A 21,768-nucleotide genomic window follows, 5' to 3' on the forward strand; every position below is an offset into this window, starting at 1 on the left:
CCAAATTAATATTTTAAATTAAATCTATGCGCTCCATTTCGCCCATTGTCTCTCCATTTCGAATTAACAAGGTTTCATTTAAATTGGGGAATTTTGTTTTCAATTTATAAATCGAATTCCTTTTTAAATTACACACTGTATCTGCTTTACATTTTGGGCAATACGGGTTTAAATATCCATTTATGCTATATATCCGCTCATTGCATGACTTACATAGCCAAGATTCTTTTATTGCACTTTGATTAAATATGATGGATTCTGGATGCTCTTCTTTACAAACAGGATTTGCATTACCCTCTGTCCAAATGCCACATTTTTTGCATTTTATTGCATTTAAAATTTTAATGGAATTGATATTTCTTTTAAACTCGGCTTTATTATCCGCTTCTTCTAGTTCAATCAGTTTTTTTTTAAGTTGACTGTTTTCTAGTTTTCGAATTGCGTCATCACATGATGTATTGAGTGATACAACCTTATCAATCTTGGATATTACGTTATTCAAGTTTGAGCTTTGTTTTTTGATTATTTGCTTTTTGGTTTTTGTAATTCCTAATAATAAATCTGTATCTTTTTTCATCTTTTTCTCTGATATTTCTTCCTCAAACGACGAGATTTTTTTGTGTATATTTTTCCAACTTAAATCTAAGTGCGTTTCTAATACTTTTAAATTTTGATGTTCGTCAGGTTCTTCTGTTACAATTCTTGGCCAGTATCCCTTACTATTACAGAACTTGTGTCTAACCTTCAAGGCAAATATTGCAGTTTCGATTTCTGTAGTTTTCAGTTCCAGATTTGAAATAGAATAAATAATTCCGCTTTTAATTATTTGATCAAGGGTTGTATTGGATGTGTCAAAGTTTGAAAGGTATCTCAGAATAATTAGTACTTCACTAGTATTATTTTCTTTAATTGCATTATTTAATTTATTGTTAAGATCGAAAATTTCGTTTTTCTTTAATATATCTTCAATATAATCGGTTCTAGTACGTTTTGATTCCTCATTAATACTGAAATACTCGCTTTTGTTCAAATTTTGTTTGACTAACCTCCTATAATGTATTTTATTCTCATTTGAATTGTGTTTAGGTGCGTCTATTTTCATATTTTCTGTGCTTTCAGTGTGAATAAGCTCGTTTCTACCATTTTTTATCATCGAAGAAAATATTAATAGATTGCCATTCAAATTTTTTTTCGAATTTTCTTTTGATTTAAAAGAACCATGATATTTACAGAGTGGTCCCTGATAGTTGGAGTCGATTGGATTTGTACATATTGTTCCATTTTTATTAATCCCCTTACAAATGCCGAATCCTTTAACTTTACCCACCTTAATAACTTGGTTTATTTTTGAAATACTCAAATAACTTTTACAATTTTTCAAATCGGAAGTAATTACTGATGGGTTTATGATTAGATATAAATGCCCAATAGTTTCATTTTGGAGTTCCTCAAATACTTCTCCAAAAAGATAAAGCCTGCACTTATTGTCTCTAAGATCAGTGATATTCCATATAGCATATCTTTTGTTAACATCATCATAACGGTTTAAATCATTTGAAATTGAATAAAACACAATAAATATATAATTATTCCTAGACTCATCTTTGGAAATTACTCTAATTTGATCTAGTCCAGACAATTTGATTATGTTACCATTTTCAATAATTTTTTGCAATTTAATTTTTGGAATAAAAATATTTTCCAAAATTAAACCTGAATTTTCCTCGAATATTTGGCTATTTTCGTTCGAATTTTTTTCATGAATTTCCATAGTAGCATATACTCATAATTTTCACAAAAAAAAAAGCATAATTTGTGGGGAGAAGAAAATTCTAAAAAACGATCATTTAATCTAGCTTGAAAAATATTTATCTATTTTCAAAAAAAAATTTCAAATATATTTTTTTATTAAACTCAAACATTTTTTCTCTTGAATAATTGCCATTTAAGTTACTGTCCACATAACTTCCACACGTTTAAAATATTCTGGAAGATTATCACAAAAAACCAGCGGAGAAATTGAAAAAAAAATATTCGGTTAATATTATTTCGTTTAGAATGGAAATCCAATTTATATATAGTTATTTTTTTTTATTTTTGGAAAGATTAATTTAAAATCAAAATAATTAAGACAGAGCAGTATATAGATCGTTTTAAAATGGATGAAGATTGTTTTAATGTTCACTCTCCGGGAGTTTTCGAAGCAAGAAAAGCAGGAAAAAGTTTTAGAAAATCCGCTCCTGCTGTAGTGAGAGCAATACCAAGAATAAATAAAAGATTTGCTAGACCTCCTTTTCCTGTGGAACAAATAGAAAAAATGTGTGTAGATTATATTCGGCCATATAAGCAAATTTTCAGGGACGCTATATTTACATATACAGAAAGAAAAATAAAAAGTAAGAGGAAGTGTGAGTTATTCAGAAAATTCCTGTTAGATAGAGAAAATGTGTATTTCAATAACCTAAAAAAATGTGTGATATTCGATACAGATTGGGCAAAGGAAAAACTTAAACAAGAAGAAAATAATATAATAAATTTTACAAATAATGAGACCAAGTCTATGATAGATGTATATTTATTGAGATCTGTTGCAAATGAAAAGATAAATAAACAGAGAGAACTTCTAGTAAAGCTTAAACAATTTTGGTCTGAATATCCAGTCAGACTTAATGAAAAAATCGAGTCTGAGAAAAGTAAGGTATTGAATGCTATGAAGCTAGTCAACGAGCCAAAGTTAAGAGGAAGGATGGAGAGCAAACAAGACCAGGAAAATTCAATTAATTTGTCTCATCCAAATATACTCAACGACGAAAAATTTTCTTTAGAACAACTAGAACATATTAGGTTAATGGCTACAGGATACGAGGTTACAACTGGAAAGTTTTCAGTAATGATTGATAATTTGACTCAGAGAATCGACCATATTCTAGGGGCAGAAAAACGATTAAATAATGTTGCAAAGGCTATTGTATTGAATTCGGACAAATAATTATTTAGCAAGCACTTATTTTTAGCGCCTGAGTAGTTATATTTTATCTCAAGTTAAAAGATTTTGAATGGCGTGAAACTCAATAAAAATGAATGCGAGGTTAGGTATTGAAGACATTATCGAGAGAATGGAAGATGAGAAGCTTCGTCTCCTACAGAATCAATCTGTTACAAGATATGACCCAAATGTTAGAGGCCGTCATTCCGTTGTATGTAGGCATTGGATTAGAAACATGTGTATGAAAGGGGATTTTTGTGACTTTTTGCATCAGTATGATTATGAAAGAATGCCACCATGCTTTACATATCAAAAGTATGGTGTATGCGTCGATGAGGCGCTGGGAAATTGTCCTTTCAAACACAAGGCAGACGACACACCACTTTGCGCACAGTATTTCTTGGGATTCTGTAAATATGGCCCGAAGTGCAAAAGGCGTCATGAGCCAAAAGCAAGACACGAAATACCAGATTTTCTCCCAGACTCATTTCTATTGTCTATAATACAAGACAAGAGCCTAATACCTAAGATGGATCCGGAGACATCTTCCATTATAAAAGTATTGGAAGACATTTGCAAAGAGAGTTATGCACAAGCTGTTTGTTCAGAAGTATCAAATAGTAATTAAATAAAAACCTAGTAATTGTCTATATTTGTCTTATCAAAAACTTTATTAGAGCAATCTAGTAAATTGAAAGTTTGGTATTGATCTACTATAACCATGGCATCCATGTCGGCTTCATAGCAGACAGATTTTTTGGATCTGTAGAACATTCAATAAGCTCAAGTACGCTCCTATCTATTAGTAGGTTGTTATCATTAATTGGCCTAGGGTTCGTTAATAATGCTATTTTTTCCATCATCCTGCGAACATTTCTGTCGACTTTCTCCCTAATTTCAACGTTGGAAAGTAATCTTTGTTGCATTACATGAGAAATTGCGTTCTGAGAATGATCAGTCGTTGTGTTAGTCGAATTAATTGTTTGTTGTGAGCCATTTTCGAAGTTTGATTCAGTGGAGGAGCTACTTGACTTATGATATAAATTACGATTCTGGGGGACTTGTAAAGCTCTATGAACTGAAAATGCATGTAAGTCGTCTCTGAGTAAAGAACAAAGTAGATTTCTTACATGGAACTCGTATTTTTGGAGGCAGTGAGCAAATGCAAGCATTGTACCGGGAAGGATACCATTTTTTCCAAAGGGACCCATTAAATGCTCCATATTTCTTGTTAATCTGAAGGGAACCTTTTCAGTTTTATCAATAAGCAGCGTAGATGAAACATAAGATGACTTTAATTCAGATTGATAAACTTGTCCAGTATCCAATGAAACAAACAACTTACCGGGCGTAACATCGTTTACACCTAGTATATATGAAAATATTGAGAGTAAACCCAAATGGGTTGTAAATTGCTTTATAAATAAAAATGATTGGTCATGGGAGCTGAACTTCTTTAAAATACTTTTTTTAAGTATGTTATCAGGTACCCAATTATCGCATAGCTCACCATAAATTTTTAGCATTTCCTTCTCAAGCTGTGAACTACTATTATTATTTTTCAACTTTTTCAGTGAGATATTGAGAAGTTTTCTATGGATTGATATTGGTGAGTCCAAGTCTTTTATAGGGCATGTACTGTTACTACTGTTGGCTTCTTCTTCAAAAAGTTCTGTAAAGCTCTTTTTGTTTCCTGTGTCCTCAATTATACGGCAGCGTGGATGTAGTGGTATACAAGGCTGTATTGCAAAAGAAATATTTCTTGATCTAGTTTCTTTATATTTATATAGAAGTGTATTTAGTGTAACTTGTAGATGTAGAATGCGCTCCTCAACCTTTTGTTGAAGTCCACTATATGGCTGAATTAGAAAGTGTATTATGCTTCCGCTAGAAGTTATAAATCCGATTCTTTTTAATGTGTAGGACTGTCTTACAACAGTTTCGACCGTAGGTAGCGACCTATGTAAATATAGAACTCCGCCAATAGGATTATTACAATTTGAATTTTCCAAAACAGCAAAGTTTCTTAAGTAAAGACTTTCAGAAGCAATTCTGAAATGCTGGCCGGGAACTTCCAAACGAATATTAATTCTGTGGAATAGATCGCAAAGACTAGTCGACAAATCCGATAGTAATGACTTTCCTCTAATATTTTCATTTGAATACCTCTCTGTACATTTTGAAAAATGGTCTTTCCATTTCTTTAATTTTTCCAGCACATAGTCAAGTTTCAAATGTTTTGAGACCTTCTCAATAGGGGGATTTGTACTACTACATAAATAAACATAAAAGTCGCTCTTGAATTCACTCCAGTATTGTCTGATAATATTTTTTGATCTTTCAAATGATTTATTGTTCAAAGATGAAGATTTATTCAGCAATTGTTCATATCTTCGAATAATATTATGTTCCAAGAAATGAGTTCCTAAATTTGGGAAAAAATCCGATGTTTTTGTATCGTTCAAATTAGATTCTTGAGTGATAATTGTTTCATCAGAATTTGGAGAAATTTCAATGGTCATTTGGAATAAAGTTCGTATGGCACACAAGAGCTCATCAAGAGGGTCAGGCTTGCAATGCAATACTATATCTTCAACCCAATGTTCAAGAGCCAAAGTTAATGCACCATGCCTAATTCTGCATGTGTTCATTAGTGACTCAATTCTTTGCCATCCCAGAGAAATAAAACTTGGATAAATTCCGGAAGAAGGTGGAGGCGGTGGACCCTGATTTGCATTTTCACCTTCAGAATTAGAAGATAAATACCAATACATGTGAGCCATTTCTCTTTTCTCGAGATAATTACTTCTAATATTGAAATAAATGCTTTGTGGAAACATTAATACGATCTTATTTAGAATATGCAATATAGCACTTCCTTCAATTCTATCTATTCCAGCTATCAATTGTGGGATCCATGGAAGCCAAACAGCGCAAGGTAGATGATCTGAATACTTTTTAAATGCTAATGAAAGATATTTTCCATCAGGAGAGTCATGGGGTAACAACCAAAGTACCCTTGAAAGTAAAATGGAGTATTTGTCTGGCCTTAAATATATCCCCATTAAATAAGAAATCACAGCATTAACCGCATAGCTCATATTCTGATGAATATATAATAATCTATCTGTATATTGAGCCCAGGTGATCCATCCCCTTGCGAAAAGTGGATAGACTTTCAAGGAAGAAAGCAAGTCAGTATTTACACGAACAACCGAAGTGCTTGTACCTGACATAGACGCATTATTTAGACCTGTATGTCCTTGCTCGGAGTTTAACAAGTTGCTTCCAGTAACTGAATTTCCACCATTTGTTGCATCACCATCAATATAATAATTTGGATATAATTTATTAGAAATTATCCCCTTTAACCTCAAAAATTCTGCTCTATATTCATCAAAATAAGGTTCAGGGCATTTTTGAAAATCTGTCATATTAAGAATATTTAGGCCTGTTCTTAATTGAGTAGTATCTGATAAACAAAGTTTGACTTTTTCTAAAGTTGCAAGAAATGTCTCAGCCCTATATGCATCTCCTCCTGAAACTTGTAAATGGTTTTGTAATCTTTGCAGCAGTGCAACTGAAACTTCGGGTAAGCGATGGGATTTCCTTGCAATTGATGCAAACTTTATCATAGTCCAAGGCATGTCTTGCAGATAGCTAGGCCAAAGAGATTTAGCCTGAGAAGTTAAATGGTCTGACCTACTAATTAGGTTCATAATGATGGAGAAAACAAAGTTCCTCCATACAAAAAGATCATTCCATAATATCATGCTGTCCCATTTATTTGGTAATCTATCTCTCCATACGTTCAACATTCTAGCCTCAAAATATCCAGGGGTTGAATTGTTTGTATTCTGGACATTTGAATGCGAATGTATATTGTTCCCGTGTGAGTTTGGATGCACTGAATGTATAGATTGTGAACCTTGAACCAAATTATTCGTGTTTGTATGATGAATAAAATAATTAGAACCAAAGTTAGCACTACTCTGAATATTATTTAAGGTATTCATATTGTTGTTCGGACTGTCTGGATACAGTTTTCTTTCTATATCAGAGGAAAGTCTAAATCCTTCCTGCAACTCTATATATTGTTGGAAATTTAGCAATAACGGAACATGACATGTAGTTACTATACTTGGGAGCATTGCCCAAAAATTCAGCACAGTTCTATAACCAATTGAACAATGACGTTCAAATTCTGTTAATCTTGATCTTGAAGAGTTATTTTGAATTACATTTTGTGGAAATGGTTGACAATAAACCCCATTATTCATATTTAAACCATTTATTGAATTTCCTACTCGATTTTGGCCACTTATAGTGATGTTAGAGTTAGATAAAGATTCTTGAGCTCCTTGACTTGTTACGTTCCAATTGTTATTAATTCCTCCCAAAAGTAAGTCATATAAAGAGTGATATGCTTGGCACAACTTTGTAATGGGATTATGCATAATATATTTGTTGACTAATTTCTCGACCAATACCCAATCTTGTAGCTTAGATGAACACTCCAATTGAAGTTGAGGATTTCTGCGTTCTTTAGCAAACTCATTTAGTGTATTCCACTGATTCAAATGCTTTGCACAGGCAACCCAACTATCAATCCAAATCATTGTTTCATTATTTAATGGTAATGAGTCAGAGTTTTCAAAAATTCTTGCCCAATTTAAAGTGTTTTGTTTATCAACTGTGTTATTATCGTTAGTTTTGAAGTTTGAATTAAACATGACATCCAGATTATTGTAAAATATTTCCTGTGCTTTACTCCACTCTGCCTGTTGCATTAATGCTAACCCCATATGAGTTTCAAGACAATTTGAAAATGATCTCCGAATACCAATAACAATGTCTTCTTCCTGTAGTTCTCCATATATTTGTGCTAATATCATCCAAGAATGATCTGGCCCATTATCTTGAATGAAGTTATTATCATATTCAGTATTACTGTTAACTCGAGAAAAAAAGTGATCTTCATGCTTTTTAACACTCAATTTGGAATTATTTATATTCATTTGGTTGCTCAGGTAGTTAGATGCAATGTGCCAACATCTTAATTTAGTTGATAAATGTAAAAGTAAAGTTGGTGGTAATATAGGTGGTGTATCGCATGCTAGTAAGGATTCAAGTATTACATGTGGTATTGTCCATTCAGAAGGCATTGCTGAACTCACTCTTTGGTGCCTTTCTTTAGAAAGAAAATCAATAATATCAATTGTTAATTCACTTTTTCTTCGATCATCCAAGTTGTCCCAAATCCACGGAAAAATAGTTTTCCAAAGAGAAATTGAAATTGCTTCGCTTGTACTGGAGAAAAACAACAAAGATTCAATTGCTAACTTTGGATTCTGTCTTAGGTTTTCAATGATATCATTTAATAAATTAAACTCAATTTTGTCAATAGCAAAACTATTAGGTTTCTTATTCATGAATGACGAAGAATTGGATTGTTCATTATTTGAGCTGCCCAATATACCCATCAAAGACACATTACTGCTAGTACTCACGTTGTCATCTTCATAATGTCCTTTTAACTGCAAATTTTGCAGTTCCCACCATTCTAATTCTACCTCCGTTAAATTACACTTATTAACAAATTCAACAGGTTTAGATGATCTACAACTCTCTTTCGCAGCTTTATCCAATTTTTCAACAATTTGTTGTTCGATCGAAGGAAGAATAGATGGAAAACCTCCCATTTTGCTATTGATTATCGAGCTACTCTCGCATAACATCAATGCTGGCATTAAGAGTTCTAAGAATTGGGTAATATATAGTCTCTCCGCGAGCACATCAAAATTAGAAGTTGTGAACAAATAACGAAGCCTTCCAAACAAATCTTTTGGCAGCTTTCTATTGAACCATCTTAATATTCCAAGTTTTATTTTTGGATGGGGCGAAGCTAGACCTAAAATTGCGCATTTTTCAAGTTGTGTTAGTGCCTTGTCCGTTAAAATGAATGGATTAGCTTGTTTTAAAACATTATTGGAGGGGTTTCCAAATTCTATTTTAAGTTTTTCTTCATAATTAGAAACTAGTTTTAAAATTTCATCTTCGTGATTATTGAGAATTTCCTCTAAGAACGAATGATAAATCAAATGCATCTCAAATCGGCGATTTCTATCACATACTAGTGACCAGCCTGTCAAAAGTGAAATCACCAATTCGTATTTCAAAACCTTGATTGTTATCTCGTCAGGAACAACTTGATATTCGAAATTTGAAGAATAATATCTCAAAATATCATCTAAACTAAACACTTTGGTGTTTTTTCGTTCCTGAATTCCAGACTCAATTAATTCACTATTATTAGTTATTAAAGTGTCGAAATTAAAAAAATTAGAACTTTCGTCTGTATTAACTTCCAGTTTTTCTAATAAGTAGCCATTAATATCTAAATGAGTATTGAATATCCACCTTCCGAGAATATTAATCAATAGATGAACAACCCCCCCCTGAAATGTAATTAGTCCAAAATCACGAAGTAAAAAAATAATTTGGTGTCTAAAGAGATCGTTTTCTAGGGCTCTGAATGTAAAATAAGGCGATACCAAAATTAGTTGAAATAATTCTGTACAGTTAGTTAGTATGGAAGTATTAGACCCACTCAAATTTTGTAATAAATTAGAGCTTCCGGGGTTTAAAGTTGGACTGTTCACTCTTGAATTTGAGATATTTGTGTTTCTACTAGAGTTTGATAAATTAGATTTCCCAGACAAAATGCTTGATTGTAAGTTGTTTAAATTTTGCGGGTTTATATTACTATAATAAGCTAAAGTCTTATCCAATATATAGATTATTAAAGGAGAAAAATATCTAAGAAATAGAAGACCAGTGTTGAATAACTCTTCTTTGGATTTAGCCAAATTTTGTTTGTCAGAGGTAATTCCTAGAACCAAAAAAGACGAAATAAGTTTGGTGGAAGTGTAAAATGAGACATTTCTTCCAGAACAATTCACATTCTGTTCTGTGTAATTCATAAAATTTGAGTTATTATCAAAAATATTATCTTGACTATTTGATGTAGTTTTGAAAGGAATAAACTCAGGTAATACCGATAATTCTTGATTAACTAGAGACCAAATACCAGAAGTTGAGATGTCGATTAATCTAATGTAAAATGAATCTATCCTGTTATCTGCACGCACTTTTTTTGATAACGGAACTTTATAATGACTAATATAATAATAATTCAACTCTTTAGACCGATCATCACTTTGTTTATTTTCCTCATTTAAATATATACAGTTCAGAATTTTGTTTAAAGATTCCTGCAATTGCTTTGAAGGATGTGGAACAATTTGAACTAACTTGCATATTAATACATATAACGCATCAGAAATATTCTTTTCATTTGAAACAAAAGCAGGCTCAAGAATTTGTAAAATTGAGTCTAACTGCATAATTATTATCTTAAATGATTGATATACACACAAGACCTGAAGTCCTGCGATAAGTGTCAATTGAAAAGCGATGAAATTCAGTGAAATAGATTGAGGTTGGTTATTTAATCCTTGGCCATTTGTGTTAGAGTTTTGCGAAAGGTTGGATCTACCAGAAGCAGAAATTGATGAGAAATTAGAATTATTATTTAAATTGAAACCTATATCCAACCAACTGAGTTGTACCCTAGAACCTGGAAACATTAACAAAATCTTTGAGATAGTATTAAATGATTTTGCAACAATCTTGTGATCAGTGCTAGATGACAACAAGGCAAGCCTGAACCAAATGGTTATGATTAGATCAACTATAGAAATAGTCGATTTGTCATCTTCAGTCTTAAACAATGCTGAGAGTTGCGGAATCGATGAAATATCAATGGTTGAATTTGCTACATTTGTAGTCTCCCTTTTTTTTTCCAAAGAAGGAATCTGGTTGTTTTTTTCATGATTAATAATAGAATGCGATATTCTTCTCCTTTTTATTTCTAAACTCCCATCTGGATCAATGCAATTCTTGGAAATTTCGAAATCAGTTTCATCATCAAAATTACAAACCCAATTTGTAATTACGGTTAATACATCGAAAATTATTCTTTTCATTTCAGGTAAAAAGGGAACATTAAAAATATTGTTGGATGCGATTGTAGATTGGTTAAAGTTATTTGGCATTCCTGAGGTACTCCCTGTATATTGTGTGTTTGTATATTGAGAATTATTTTGACCAGCTGAATTAAATCCCCATAGCAATTTGGTCAAAGTTGACAAAATTGGAGAAAGAAAATAAATGAATTCAAATACGAATATATTAGGGTGAAGTGTAATAATGTTCCAGTGATACAGTTGTTGTTGCAAAGGTAGATTATAGCTGTCCTGAATTAATATTGCAATCATCAACTTAAGCCAATTAGAAAACAAAGTTTCAGGTGTTTTGTCTTTAATCAATAATTTAGGAGGCGATGGTATTAGCGAAAATAAGTTCTTATTTTCATTTTCCGATGAAAATATATTTAATAGATCATCTTTAATTATTGGTTTAATTTTATATAATAGTGGGATGAATAAATTCAAAGCTCTTCTAACAGTAAGTCTAACTTCAGAAACTCCATAAAGTCTGGTTAGCGCTACCAGCATTGAAAACAAAATTTTCTCCGGAAATGGATATTTCTCTACAAAGTAACACATAGTAATGTAACCCCATGATTTTAGCAAAGAAGACTCAGTTCTCAAGATATTCCATACATCTTTAATAATTCTTTTTCTGCTATTAGATAAAATCTCGACACAATATTTGTTTTTCACAAGTAATATAAGAAGTTTAAGTATTTCTATTTTAAGAGGATCGTCTGTTGCAGAAAGTCCATTAGTTCCATGTAATGGAATTACACCTCTTTCCAACCCTGGAAGTATTATTCTAGTTATTATACCTTCACAAATGTAGTCATTTAACCACGAATCTTCATTGGAAAAATGGTTCTTCTCATTAGAATTGGCTCGGTTGAACTCATATTCTAATAGTGGGATTAATATAAGTTGTATACATGCAATCTGAGTACCTGGTAGAATAGAAGAAGTATCAATATTAGGCCCATTAGGGTAATATCTCTGTATAAGTTGGTTGAAAAGTAAACGCTTTTCTTGGCTTGCGAGGGTTTTTGGAACAGTGCAAATGAGAAAATCACGAAAAGCTCCACTATCAAGAGTTGAACTTGTACCAAAAAGAGTTGCAATTGTCAAAATAACGTCGATTCTTCTTCTCTTTAAATGCTCTTTCACTTCCTGTCCGTGAATAATTGTTGAAAGCAATGAAATAATTAATTCCTGAGATGGGTATATTGCTTGGTTATTTGACGTAGAATTAGATATTGAACTAATTGAAGCTTGCGAGTTATTTGTGTGAGAAGAAGAGTTCAGATTAGAACTTGAATTTTGTATATTCTGTAGACTCTGTAATGAATTCAGTGAAAAGTTATTAGAAAAGCCCTGATCATCACTTAGATTCTGTCTCTGAAAAGAAGCTGAAGATTGAGAATAGTTTGTAATTGATGAGGAGTTCGAAGGAAGGTTTATCGTCGAAAATAAGACACTTTTCATCGAATTCTGGACAGATAGAATGTCGCTAATAATTTCGTCCCCTACTTTTTTGCCATGATCGTTTTTTTCAAGGTATTCCTTATTTTGTACATTCTCAAGATTATTTGTTGCGGTATAAAACCCAATCAACATCTTATATAACATAAAACACTCGTTTGAATGAAAAAAGCTCCAAGGATGTTGCCATGCTACAGTACCTTGATATGCCAATGATAGTTCAAATTTATTATCAAAATTACCATGTGTAGATATTCCTCCACCCTTTGTAAATACAATGAGCCTGTTAAAAATTGTATTATACATAGTTAATAATATATCAATCATTGTTAAGGCAGATCTGTTACTAGATGCATAATACTCAAGGAAATCGATTACAAGTAAGCTTGGCCATTCTTCACAAAGACTGTTTAAAACTCTTATTCCATTCCATGCACTACTATATGATTCAGTGAATGCAGGAGAGACGGGAATAATATTATGGCTTGTTTTGTTGATATTCTGTGCACCAGAAACGGAGTTGTTGGCATTCAATTGGAATGAAGATCCTGTAATTTGGCAAAAATTTGTGGTCGGGACAAACGAGTCACGTTTATTCTCAATATTTTCTGCCTCCTCCAATACCCTATTTACTGTAGCTTCGATAAGTTGAGTTCTAAGTTGGTAAAGTTTTACTCGAATAACAGAACATGGGCTCATTTTAATCAAGTCGATTAGGAAATTAGCATACCGATCAGAAGCAAGTTGTTGAATTAGAAATAAGACAACATTATGCGGAGAATGAGTAGCAAAAAGTGCTAAAGGAAGACGAAAAGGTGACGAAATCGTCATAGATGTTGTATATGACGTGATGAATGATGATATTGAAGATTGTGTATTGCTGTTTCTATCAAGGCCTGGAAAATTTCTAGTACCTAATATTGTTCCGACCACTTTTGATACAAATTCGTCAGATCCCTGAGGTAACAGGTGAAAAATGCATACCATTGCAATTGCCATATGTAGATCCTCTTCATATCTATTAATACTATCAATTTGAGTATTTGCCAATCCTGTAGAAGAATTTTGAACTTGCCTTAGAGAAGAGTTTGCTTGACTGCCAGGATTTGGTGCTTCTCTTTGACATTCATTTGGCCAACAAAGTCTTTGCAAGTGCTGCAAAAGCTTTTCGCCTAAAGTTACATTAAAACAAAAACATAGCAGCTCCAAAAGACGTGCCAATCCCTGGAGTACATGAACTGTCAATTTCGTTGCAGACGCTAAATGAACAAGTACCGGTCTAAGACAATGCCTGAGTTGATCTTCAGGTAAAAGCTCATACTGATTGTTACATGAATTATTTCTGGATGTATTGCAAACGTTCGACGTATTACTTGAATCCTCGCTATTAGCCGTATTTATCAAATATCTTTCCAACCTTACAATAACTTTTAGAGTATGATGCGCAGCTTTACAAATTTCTAGATCTTTTCTAGTAACACAACGGAAAAGAATTCCAATGATCTTCCATCTAAGTTCATCTTGAGATGTTTTCGTTTGGTTGATTCCTAACTGACTGCCCATTTGGAATTGGTTTATATTTGCTTGTTGCTGATTTTGATAGATTTGGTGTGTATACTGTGTTTTTGTTTGATTTACATTTTGTAGGTTTTGATGATTAGTTTGAGTATTAATCTGTGTTGAATGATTTGTGGCAATTTGTTGTGCCAATGCTGGAATTGATTGTTGTGTCTGTTGAAGTTGAATATTTTGGTTAATATTTGCTTTTTGAGAACTGTGTTGTATTTGATTGCTTTGTTGGTAGTGAGAACTTTGATTTATAGGATTTGAACAGTTTGAAGGAGTTGTTGGAGAAATTATGGGAGAAATATTTGCAGAAACAGAAATTGAAATCGAGGGACTGTTTCGACTTCTAAGAAATTCAGACCAATTCGGATGAAGAAGTATAAGTTTTAAAAACTTAATTGAATATATTTGAACTTGTACCCTGTTTTTCCTAAACTCGGGATTGCTTTTATTATTCTGGTTATTCATTTGGTTATTAGATTGAGAAAAGTTATTGTTGGAATTTTTTTGTTGAGATTCACTCATTTCACAGTCGATTTCATCTCTTATTACAACAAACACATCTTCAACAAACCTTCTGATAATTGTTGACGGAATTCCAATAGGTGATGGCCTAAGAGATGCTATAAAGCATAGAGTGTCTAAGAAAGCAAGCTGGTATGGAGTACTACAAGTAGAAATCAATTTGGTCTGGAGTCTACTTAACAACTGCTGAAGTAAAGTCGTTTGTGAAGTAGTATTAAGGTGATTATTTGTATCATTATTTCCAGATTGATTACTGAAACTGGTATTGAGCAAAGTTGCAACAGAAACACCAGTGATTTTTGATAAAGTGATAAGACACTTTTGTGCCATTCTTCTGCAAGCAGGTCTCAAAGATAATATATTTGGGGTTATTGAGTTTACGCATAAATGGAATAAATGCTTGCGCAAAATATCCAAAATATCGTCTGTAGGAGTATTATTGATTAAAGAATTCATTATTTCTTCACGTTTTGCAACTCCAGAATACCATTGATCTCTCGATTCAATGATTAGCATTTCCATATAAACACGATAACTTTTGTTCCACCATAAATCTGAATTATTTCTTTTTAAATTATTAGTTTCATTTATAATAGCTAATAAATCTTCCCAATTTCTATCATTTATATTAACAGATTCGCCTGATAATAAAGATAATCTACTTTTTGAAATGGTTACCCCATATTTTGATAGAGGTAAATTAATCATTTTAAAATTAGAGTTATCACAATTGCCAAAAAGTGCTGCAGGTTTTATGCCGGTGAAAACAGAATAAATGAGTGCATCCAATGCATCCTCAGAACATCTTTCCGCAAAAGGATTGCTATCTGTCCCAGAGTCTTTTGAAATGAAAAAGAGAGCCTCTGTAAGCTTCTGGAAATATGTTTGAGCCCAAATAGGCGGAATATGATTAAGTAGTTCGATAATTAACATGCATGCAGCTGTTTTTTTGCTCCATGAGATATCATAGCACAAATTCACAATATTTGACTCAAGCAAACTTGGAAGTTGAGCAGTTTGAAAAGCCCTATTAAAGTATAATAATGGAAAATTTTCGACGAGATTATAATAAATAATGACCGTATTTTTTATAGCTACAAGAGCTATGTAACTTGGGTTTACATACTTTAAATTGTTAGAATGAGAAACTGTAAATTGGATGTCAATTGTGTCAAATAAAGCAGACAAAATCGGTGCAACTGGGTCAGTTTTGGTATTTGACCAATATAAATTCAAATTGCAGTGCTCGGGAATAAATGACCTGGATGCAGAATAAATTGCTAAATAATTTGTTAATCCACTGCAATAATCACCGACAGAATCATTAATTTCTTCAATAAATGATGATGCCAAAACAAGTGTTTTAGTAAAGAGCTCGAGATTGTTCGCATATAATGGTTTTGGTTTCAAATTATCGCACTCAGAAATATAGTCGATAGTAAAGGGAGTTGTTTCATTTGGATTCTCAATTTTTTCAGAATGCTTCTCAAGGTAATTTTTTAAAAAGTTGAAATATGTTTTAATGGGCTCCATTGTTCCAGTATTAGTCCAAAAAATTGACAGATAAATTAAAAGTAAATTTCTTATATGCAAATTACAGATATTATTAACTGTTCGATTGGAAGTTGAAAAATCTTTATTATGAATAGATGATAAGTATTTATAAACATGCTGTAGTGTATCGTCAATTCTGAGAAATAAAGTTGCGTGTTGTTTATTGTTGATTGGGTCAGATTTAATTAATATCGGTAATCTTACATCGAAAGGTTCATTTGCGTCTAAAATCGCAGAATCCTTTAGAAACCATCTATTCTTACCTCCCAATTTTCCTAAAATTCTTCCAACAAGTGTTGCATGTTGAAACGCTATAGATTGCAATGCATAGAAGGATAAACTATTGTTTTTAAATCTGTGAAAATTACTTAGCAATACTTGGGAGACAGGTAAAGGAATTGGAGGTGCGGGTTTCAATAATCTGCAAAGTGTAACAAGAATTGATGGCCTAGTCTGAAATCGATGAGGCTGATGAAGGGAATTTGTAAGGATTGGATATAGGAAGTCGTGATGAAGATTATCAATCCAGAGATCTAAACTTCTTAGTGCCAATAAAACAAGTTCTGGATCACTGCTTTCAAGAGCATTTAGCATTGGACTAATTAATTGGCCCATATAAGGTAACAGTGACTTGAGTCTTGCGGGAACTGTAAGGGAAATTTCCAGCCAAATCTCGCGAAAAGGGGACTTAGTTTCTTTTTGCATTTTAATAGTTGTGTCTAAGAACCAAGGAAGAATAACCAGGAACTCCTTATAAATACCAGATGCTTTACCACCAGGTGTTATACTTCTAAACAAAGACCTTAAGATTGATAGAAAAAATATATTATTTGGATATTTAGATGCCATAGATGTGCATAATGTGCATAGATCTACCACATAAGGAATTAGAATAGTTTCATGTTGAGGATTCTGACCAATATATCTAAAGAGCTGTTTTAGTAGCCTAGTAGTTACGAGCCCAGATGCTATTTCATTGGGCTTATCTTTTTTTAAATTATTTGAATTTCCCCCATAAATAAAAGTATCTGGAATTGGTAAATCGATAATTTTCTTCTGTATCTGAAATAGTGAAACATTAATGTTTTGAGTTAGAATATCAAATGGGAAAGGATGATCATCCGGATTTCCATGTGGTGCAGCTGTTGGAGCAAAATTAATTAAATTATTTGGGTCATCTCTAGGATCAATAATAGTTTGAACTGATTCAGGAAATTGTATTGGTGTTCCAAAATGAGAGATTCTTCCACGAGAATATGGTATCTTTGAATGGTTTTCAATATTATCTATATGCGGGTCCACCACATATCTTGAAAGAGCAAGCTTCCAATGTTCTGTTGGGTATATTGAGTATGAAAGCGGTGTTGAAGGAATGCTAATATTATTCGCCTGCGCAATGAATGTAGAAATATCGTATTGGCTAAATTCAGAAAATAATTGTTTACTATCCAATGATTTAAGTAAAATTTGAATAGGAAATAATTTACTTCTTAGTTCAGTAAATTCAGAGTTTGGTTCAACAGCTAAGGTATCTAATTTTAGCATTAGATGTGGTAGAATTGATTCATAAAATGCCTTTGCGGTGTGCTGTTGCACTCCCCAGTAATGAAATATTAAAGAAATTTGTGGGCTCATATTCGTTGACCACTCAAATAAGAGCGAGAATGTAGCTTGAATTATATCCCCAAACGATTGTGGATGAATATAGCACATTACGGATGCTAAAAGTTCCAAAAGCTCTTTCTCTTCTGGCATAATTGACAACAGCGAGTTTTGATGCGACTTAATGCTGTTATTCTGTCTTAAAGTAGTGCTAAGATGATTTGGGCCATTATTATTTTGAGTAGTGTTGTTTGGAATGAATAAAGAACTCGTTGGAATTATCTGGCACTCACTACCACCTTCTTTTATTGTAACCAAACTTGACGAGCTCATCGTATATTGAAAACATTGGCAATACTCAACACTACAAATTATACCCTCAATTAATATCTTTTGAAGTAATTTACTCTCAGTCTCATTTAGCATTACACCGTTTGCAAGTTTTCTTACATCATAACGCGTAATATCAATATTGCTTGTGTTGTTATTTATTGAACCAACTACTCCTGAAGGGGTATTGTTTAATAGATTTTTATTATTAATGTTATTGTTAGAAAATGTATTTCTGTTCAAAGTTGTAATGTGGAAGATAGTTTGACGTGCACCAATTATTGTAGCACGAAGAATAGGTCTTAGCTCCCTTAAAATATCAATGATCAATGGCTTGGTTTGATTTTCCGTATCACTTTCAAGATCAAGTCCTTTTTTTAATGCGCTACAACCAGTGATGGAAACTTCACAATGCCCAATCTGTGTATTTGCGTATGAAAATGAGTTATCCAGCCAATTACCGATATTAGAAATTTCATTAAATTCATCAAGGAAATCCTTTATTAATGGCTTCAAAGGTGTGAATGAGAATGAATCAATCTTTGAGTCTGGTAATTCTGGTAGCTCCTTATCCATAGACACAAGAACTAGATTGTAAATCTGACGTCGGAGTTGGTGAATTTTCAAAGAGAAAACACACAAAATATTCAGTAAAATATCCCGAATAATAATATTTCTTTGAGTATTACTACTAGGAATAAAACCTTCTTTTTTTAATATATCTGGTAAGAATGCAGCAGATCTGATACAATAGTGTTGTGCAGGTAAAGGAAGTGCTGTGTCTAAAATGTTTCTTGTTAGAGAATGTAAGCATTTCATTATAGAATCAAAGAAACAATCTTGATTCAAATTATTGCAATATGAACTAAAAGAGTGTTCGACTCTTAAATATACAATGATCTCATGCAATATTGCCGAAGATAACACTTTAAGTGTTTCATAACCTGTACGACCATGCCCAATAAGAACTGCTTCATCTATTAAAATATCTATCCTCTCATAGAATCCCTGCCTAAACTCAGTACTCAAAATACTCCTAAGACATACAAGTATCTCGCGGCGTTGGTGAAGACAATAAGGAGGGCAAAAAAGCAAAACCTGAATAAACCCCTGTATAAAGGCTGACTGAGTTTGTCTTAGAGTCTCTGATATATGTTCGTCACCATTGAAACCTCTGAAAAAATGAACAAACCATAATATAATTTTGCTACATGCAATCATGTAGTCTTGAACTAGAGATTTAAATGAGGAAGAACGCATTATTTCTGGGATTTGTTCTGGGTTTATTTTTAATTGATTAATTGTATGGTTTTGGGATATGCAAGGCGACCCCATAAACTTTGGGTGGAAATCTCTAGGGAAAAGACTCACAATATTTAAGCAAGAAACCAAGTTTGGAGCAAAAATAGCAAAGTAACGTTCAATAAAATGAGGATATAGCTGGAAAATGTGTAATAGAGCCAGTGGTAATTCTATCAGAATTCTTAATGAACGGTGGCATGGAAGGATCATATTTTGAGTAAGATTTGCATTATTTACACCAGTGGTAGCAGAACCTCTATGAACATTTGATCTTACTTGATTTGTTATTTCAGTAAACTCCGGTAGGGTCGATGAAAGCCCTCCACGAAAGAAAAGTTGATCAGGATCTTCATTTACTGAATTTATTCTTTCTGACTTAATTGTTGAGTTTCCACTTTGAATATAAATTTCTTGTCCTTCTAGGTTAGAATTATTATTTCTATTAGAAATAACTTCCTGAATAAGCTGTGGTAAGGTGTGTTGTACATCAGTGCATAATCTAGATGCAAATCCAAGAAAGGATTCAACCAAATTTTCTAATTTGTCCGTATAATTCTTGTGTAGAAAAACTAAATTACGAATTGCAAGTACCCCGATATCATCTGTATCCCTATCCAACAAATGTAGGCACAGCTGCGCTAAATCTGAACAGTGGTTTGATATAACTTCGTTTTGAGGTAATAATGATATAATTTCCATACATATTATACTTGATTTTTTATAATCGTGTTTTTTTGCTGTGTCATTTACTAGCAATATGTTTCTGATACCATCTAAGCATTCCTCTAGGAACGAAAAGTAAGTTTGTTTGTCAGTTGTATATAGCTCAATATGATCTCTGATATTTGTTAGAAACTCTAATTCCTCATTCAAATCATTTTGGCCGAATGATTTAAGCCTTGCGCCTATTTCTTTAATATTCATATTAACAAAAAAATCATATCAGTTCTGTGAAGAACAATTAATCTACGTGAATTCGAAAGTATTAAATAACAGAATCTCGAATAAATAAAATGGCCCCTTCGAATTATTTACTATAGTTTTATTAATACTTTTCAGAAAAAGTACGACATCTATTCTTTCACAAATTTTTGTGACAATAATTTATCCCGCATAATTAACGCAAGATCTTGGTACTGGAGTTATTTATGTCTACAAGTGTCAATGGTACTCTGAAAATAAATAATTGCCGTATGAAGAGATTTCTCTTTAGGCAAAAACTGTTAAAATTGTAAACTAGGGCTCGATTAAAATAGAATTACTCATCTAATTATTTAAATGTCTAAAAGTGTAATATATAAATATTAGCTTAGCTATTATTAGATATTGAATTAACCGGAATTGCAAAAATGGGGCTAATCGCATTAACAACTGTGCCAAATCTAATTAAGGAAAGAGCAGAAATCCCAAAAAATGTATGAAATACATCTGGCACATTTCCAGGTCTATCTGAGAATCCGCCTTGTGAAATGTCCTCAGAAGAAAAAATGTAGTCTTCCAATAAGCGCTTATCAATGTAATTTGTTCTACCTAAAAAGTAGAGCAAAGAAAATATCCACCATGAGTAACAAACATCTGGTGCTTTCTCAGGTCTACCATTAAAACCCCCACATAGAAGTTGCCTTTCACATAGCCAAAAAGCAAGCTTGTCAACATTTATCATATCTAATGAATTCAAAAATGCAAGTGAAACAACACAACAATATGTGTATGCTGCATGTGATTCTGAGCAAGGAATTCCACCAAAAGCTCCATCAGAATTATAGCACCTTAATATATAAGATCGGGCGCTCTCAATATTGATTTCATTTATTCTGTTTAAAATGGTTAGGCTTGATAAAGCACAGTAAGTAAATCTACAATCAGTTTCCAAATATTGGTCACAACTGAATGATCCATCCCTATTTTGGAGTGAAGATATCCATTTCGAAACTTTATCTGAATCAACTTGATCTAGCTTGTCTATCATTATCAGAATGAGTAGAGCATAGTGTGTAGAAACAATATTGGGAGTTAATCCTTTATTCTGAGAATAACCGACCATTGTCATATCTCTGTCAACAAAAATTTTGCAGCTTTCAACAAATTCAAAAACTTGATCTTCCAGTTCTTTAATTTTATTTCTATAATTGTTTTCTAGGTTATTATGTAATAATTTCATACTTCCAATACCCCAGAACAGTGCTGACATTTTGATGGGATAACTGAGAAAATCACTAACCGTATTTCTATTGGAGTACAAATCCAATAGAAACTTATAGTGTCTCTTAAAATTTAATTTCTTGATAAATAAACTTTGCATATACGATTATCAATAAATATATTCTCAATATTTCGCGGTAATAAATAAATATTGGGATACAAAAA

At 32.5% G+C, this 21,768-nt stretch overlaps 5 protein-coding genes across 5 annotated transcripts; 2 read left to right on the forward strand and 3 right to left on the reverse strand.

Moving 5' to 3' along the window:
- Positions 1 to 13: 13 nt before the first annotated feature.
- cubi_02296 (uncharacterized protein) lies at positions 14 to 1,771 on the reverse strand (the record flags this gene model as incomplete). Its single annotated transcript, XM_029019308.1, has 1 exon — positions 14 to 1,771. One exon carries the CDS (start codon positions 1,769 to 1,771, stop codon positions 14 to 16), a length of 1,758 nt encoding a protein of 585 aa, XP_028874429.1.
- Positions 1,772 to 2,158: 387 nt separating this feature from the next.
- cubi_02297 (uncharacterized protein) lies at positions 2,159 to 2,989 on the forward strand (the record flags this gene model as incomplete). The annotated part of the gene is made up of 1 exon (XM_029019309.1): positions 2,159 to 2,989. The coding sequence occupies one exon, from the start codon at positions 2,159 to 2,161 to the stop codon at positions 2,987 to 2,989; it is 831 nt and encodes a 276-aa protein (XP_028874430.1).
- Positions 2,990 to 3,077: 88 nt separating this feature from the next.
- Positions 3,078 to 3,614, forward strand: cubi_02298 (ZF-CCCH zinc finger domain-containing protein; the record flags this gene model as incomplete). Its single annotated transcript, XM_029019310.1, has 1 exon — positions 3,078 to 3,614. One exon carries the CDS (start codon positions 3,078 to 3,080, stop codon positions 3,612 to 3,614), a length of 537 nt encoding a protein of 178 aa, XP_028874431.1.
- An 85-nt stretch (positions 3,615 to 3,699) lies between these two features.
- cubi_02299 (FAT domain and phoshoinositide 3-kinase domain-containing protein) lies at positions 3,700 to 20,325 on the reverse strand (the record flags this gene model as incomplete). The annotated part of the gene is made up of 2 exons (XM_029019311.1): positions 3,700 to 6,843; positions 6,895 to 20,325. The coding sequence occupies 2 exons, from the start codon at positions 20,323 to 20,325 to the stop codon at positions 3,700 to 3,702; spliced, it is 16,575 nt and encodes a 5,524-aa protein (XP_028874432.1).
- A 385-nt stretch (positions 20,326 to 20,710) lies between these two features.
- cubi_02300 (prenyltransferase subunit) lies at positions 20,711 to 21,592 on the reverse strand (the record flags this gene model as incomplete). Its single annotated transcript, XM_029019312.1, has 1 exon — positions 20,711 to 21,592. The coding sequence occupies one exon, from the start codon at positions 21,590 to 21,592 to the stop codon at positions 20,711 to 20,713; it is 882 nt and encodes a 293-aa protein (XP_028874433.1).
- Between the last annotated feature and the right edge of the window lie 176 nt (positions 21,593 to 21,768).

This window comes from Cryptosporidium ubiquitum, assembly GCF_001865345.1.
Source record: "Cryptosporidium ubiquitum isolate 39726 chromosome Unknown contig_4, whole genome shotgun sequence".
NCBI lineage: Eukaryota > Apicomplexa > Conoidasida > Eucoccidiorida > Cryptosporidiidae > Cryptosporidium > Cryptosporidium ubiquitum.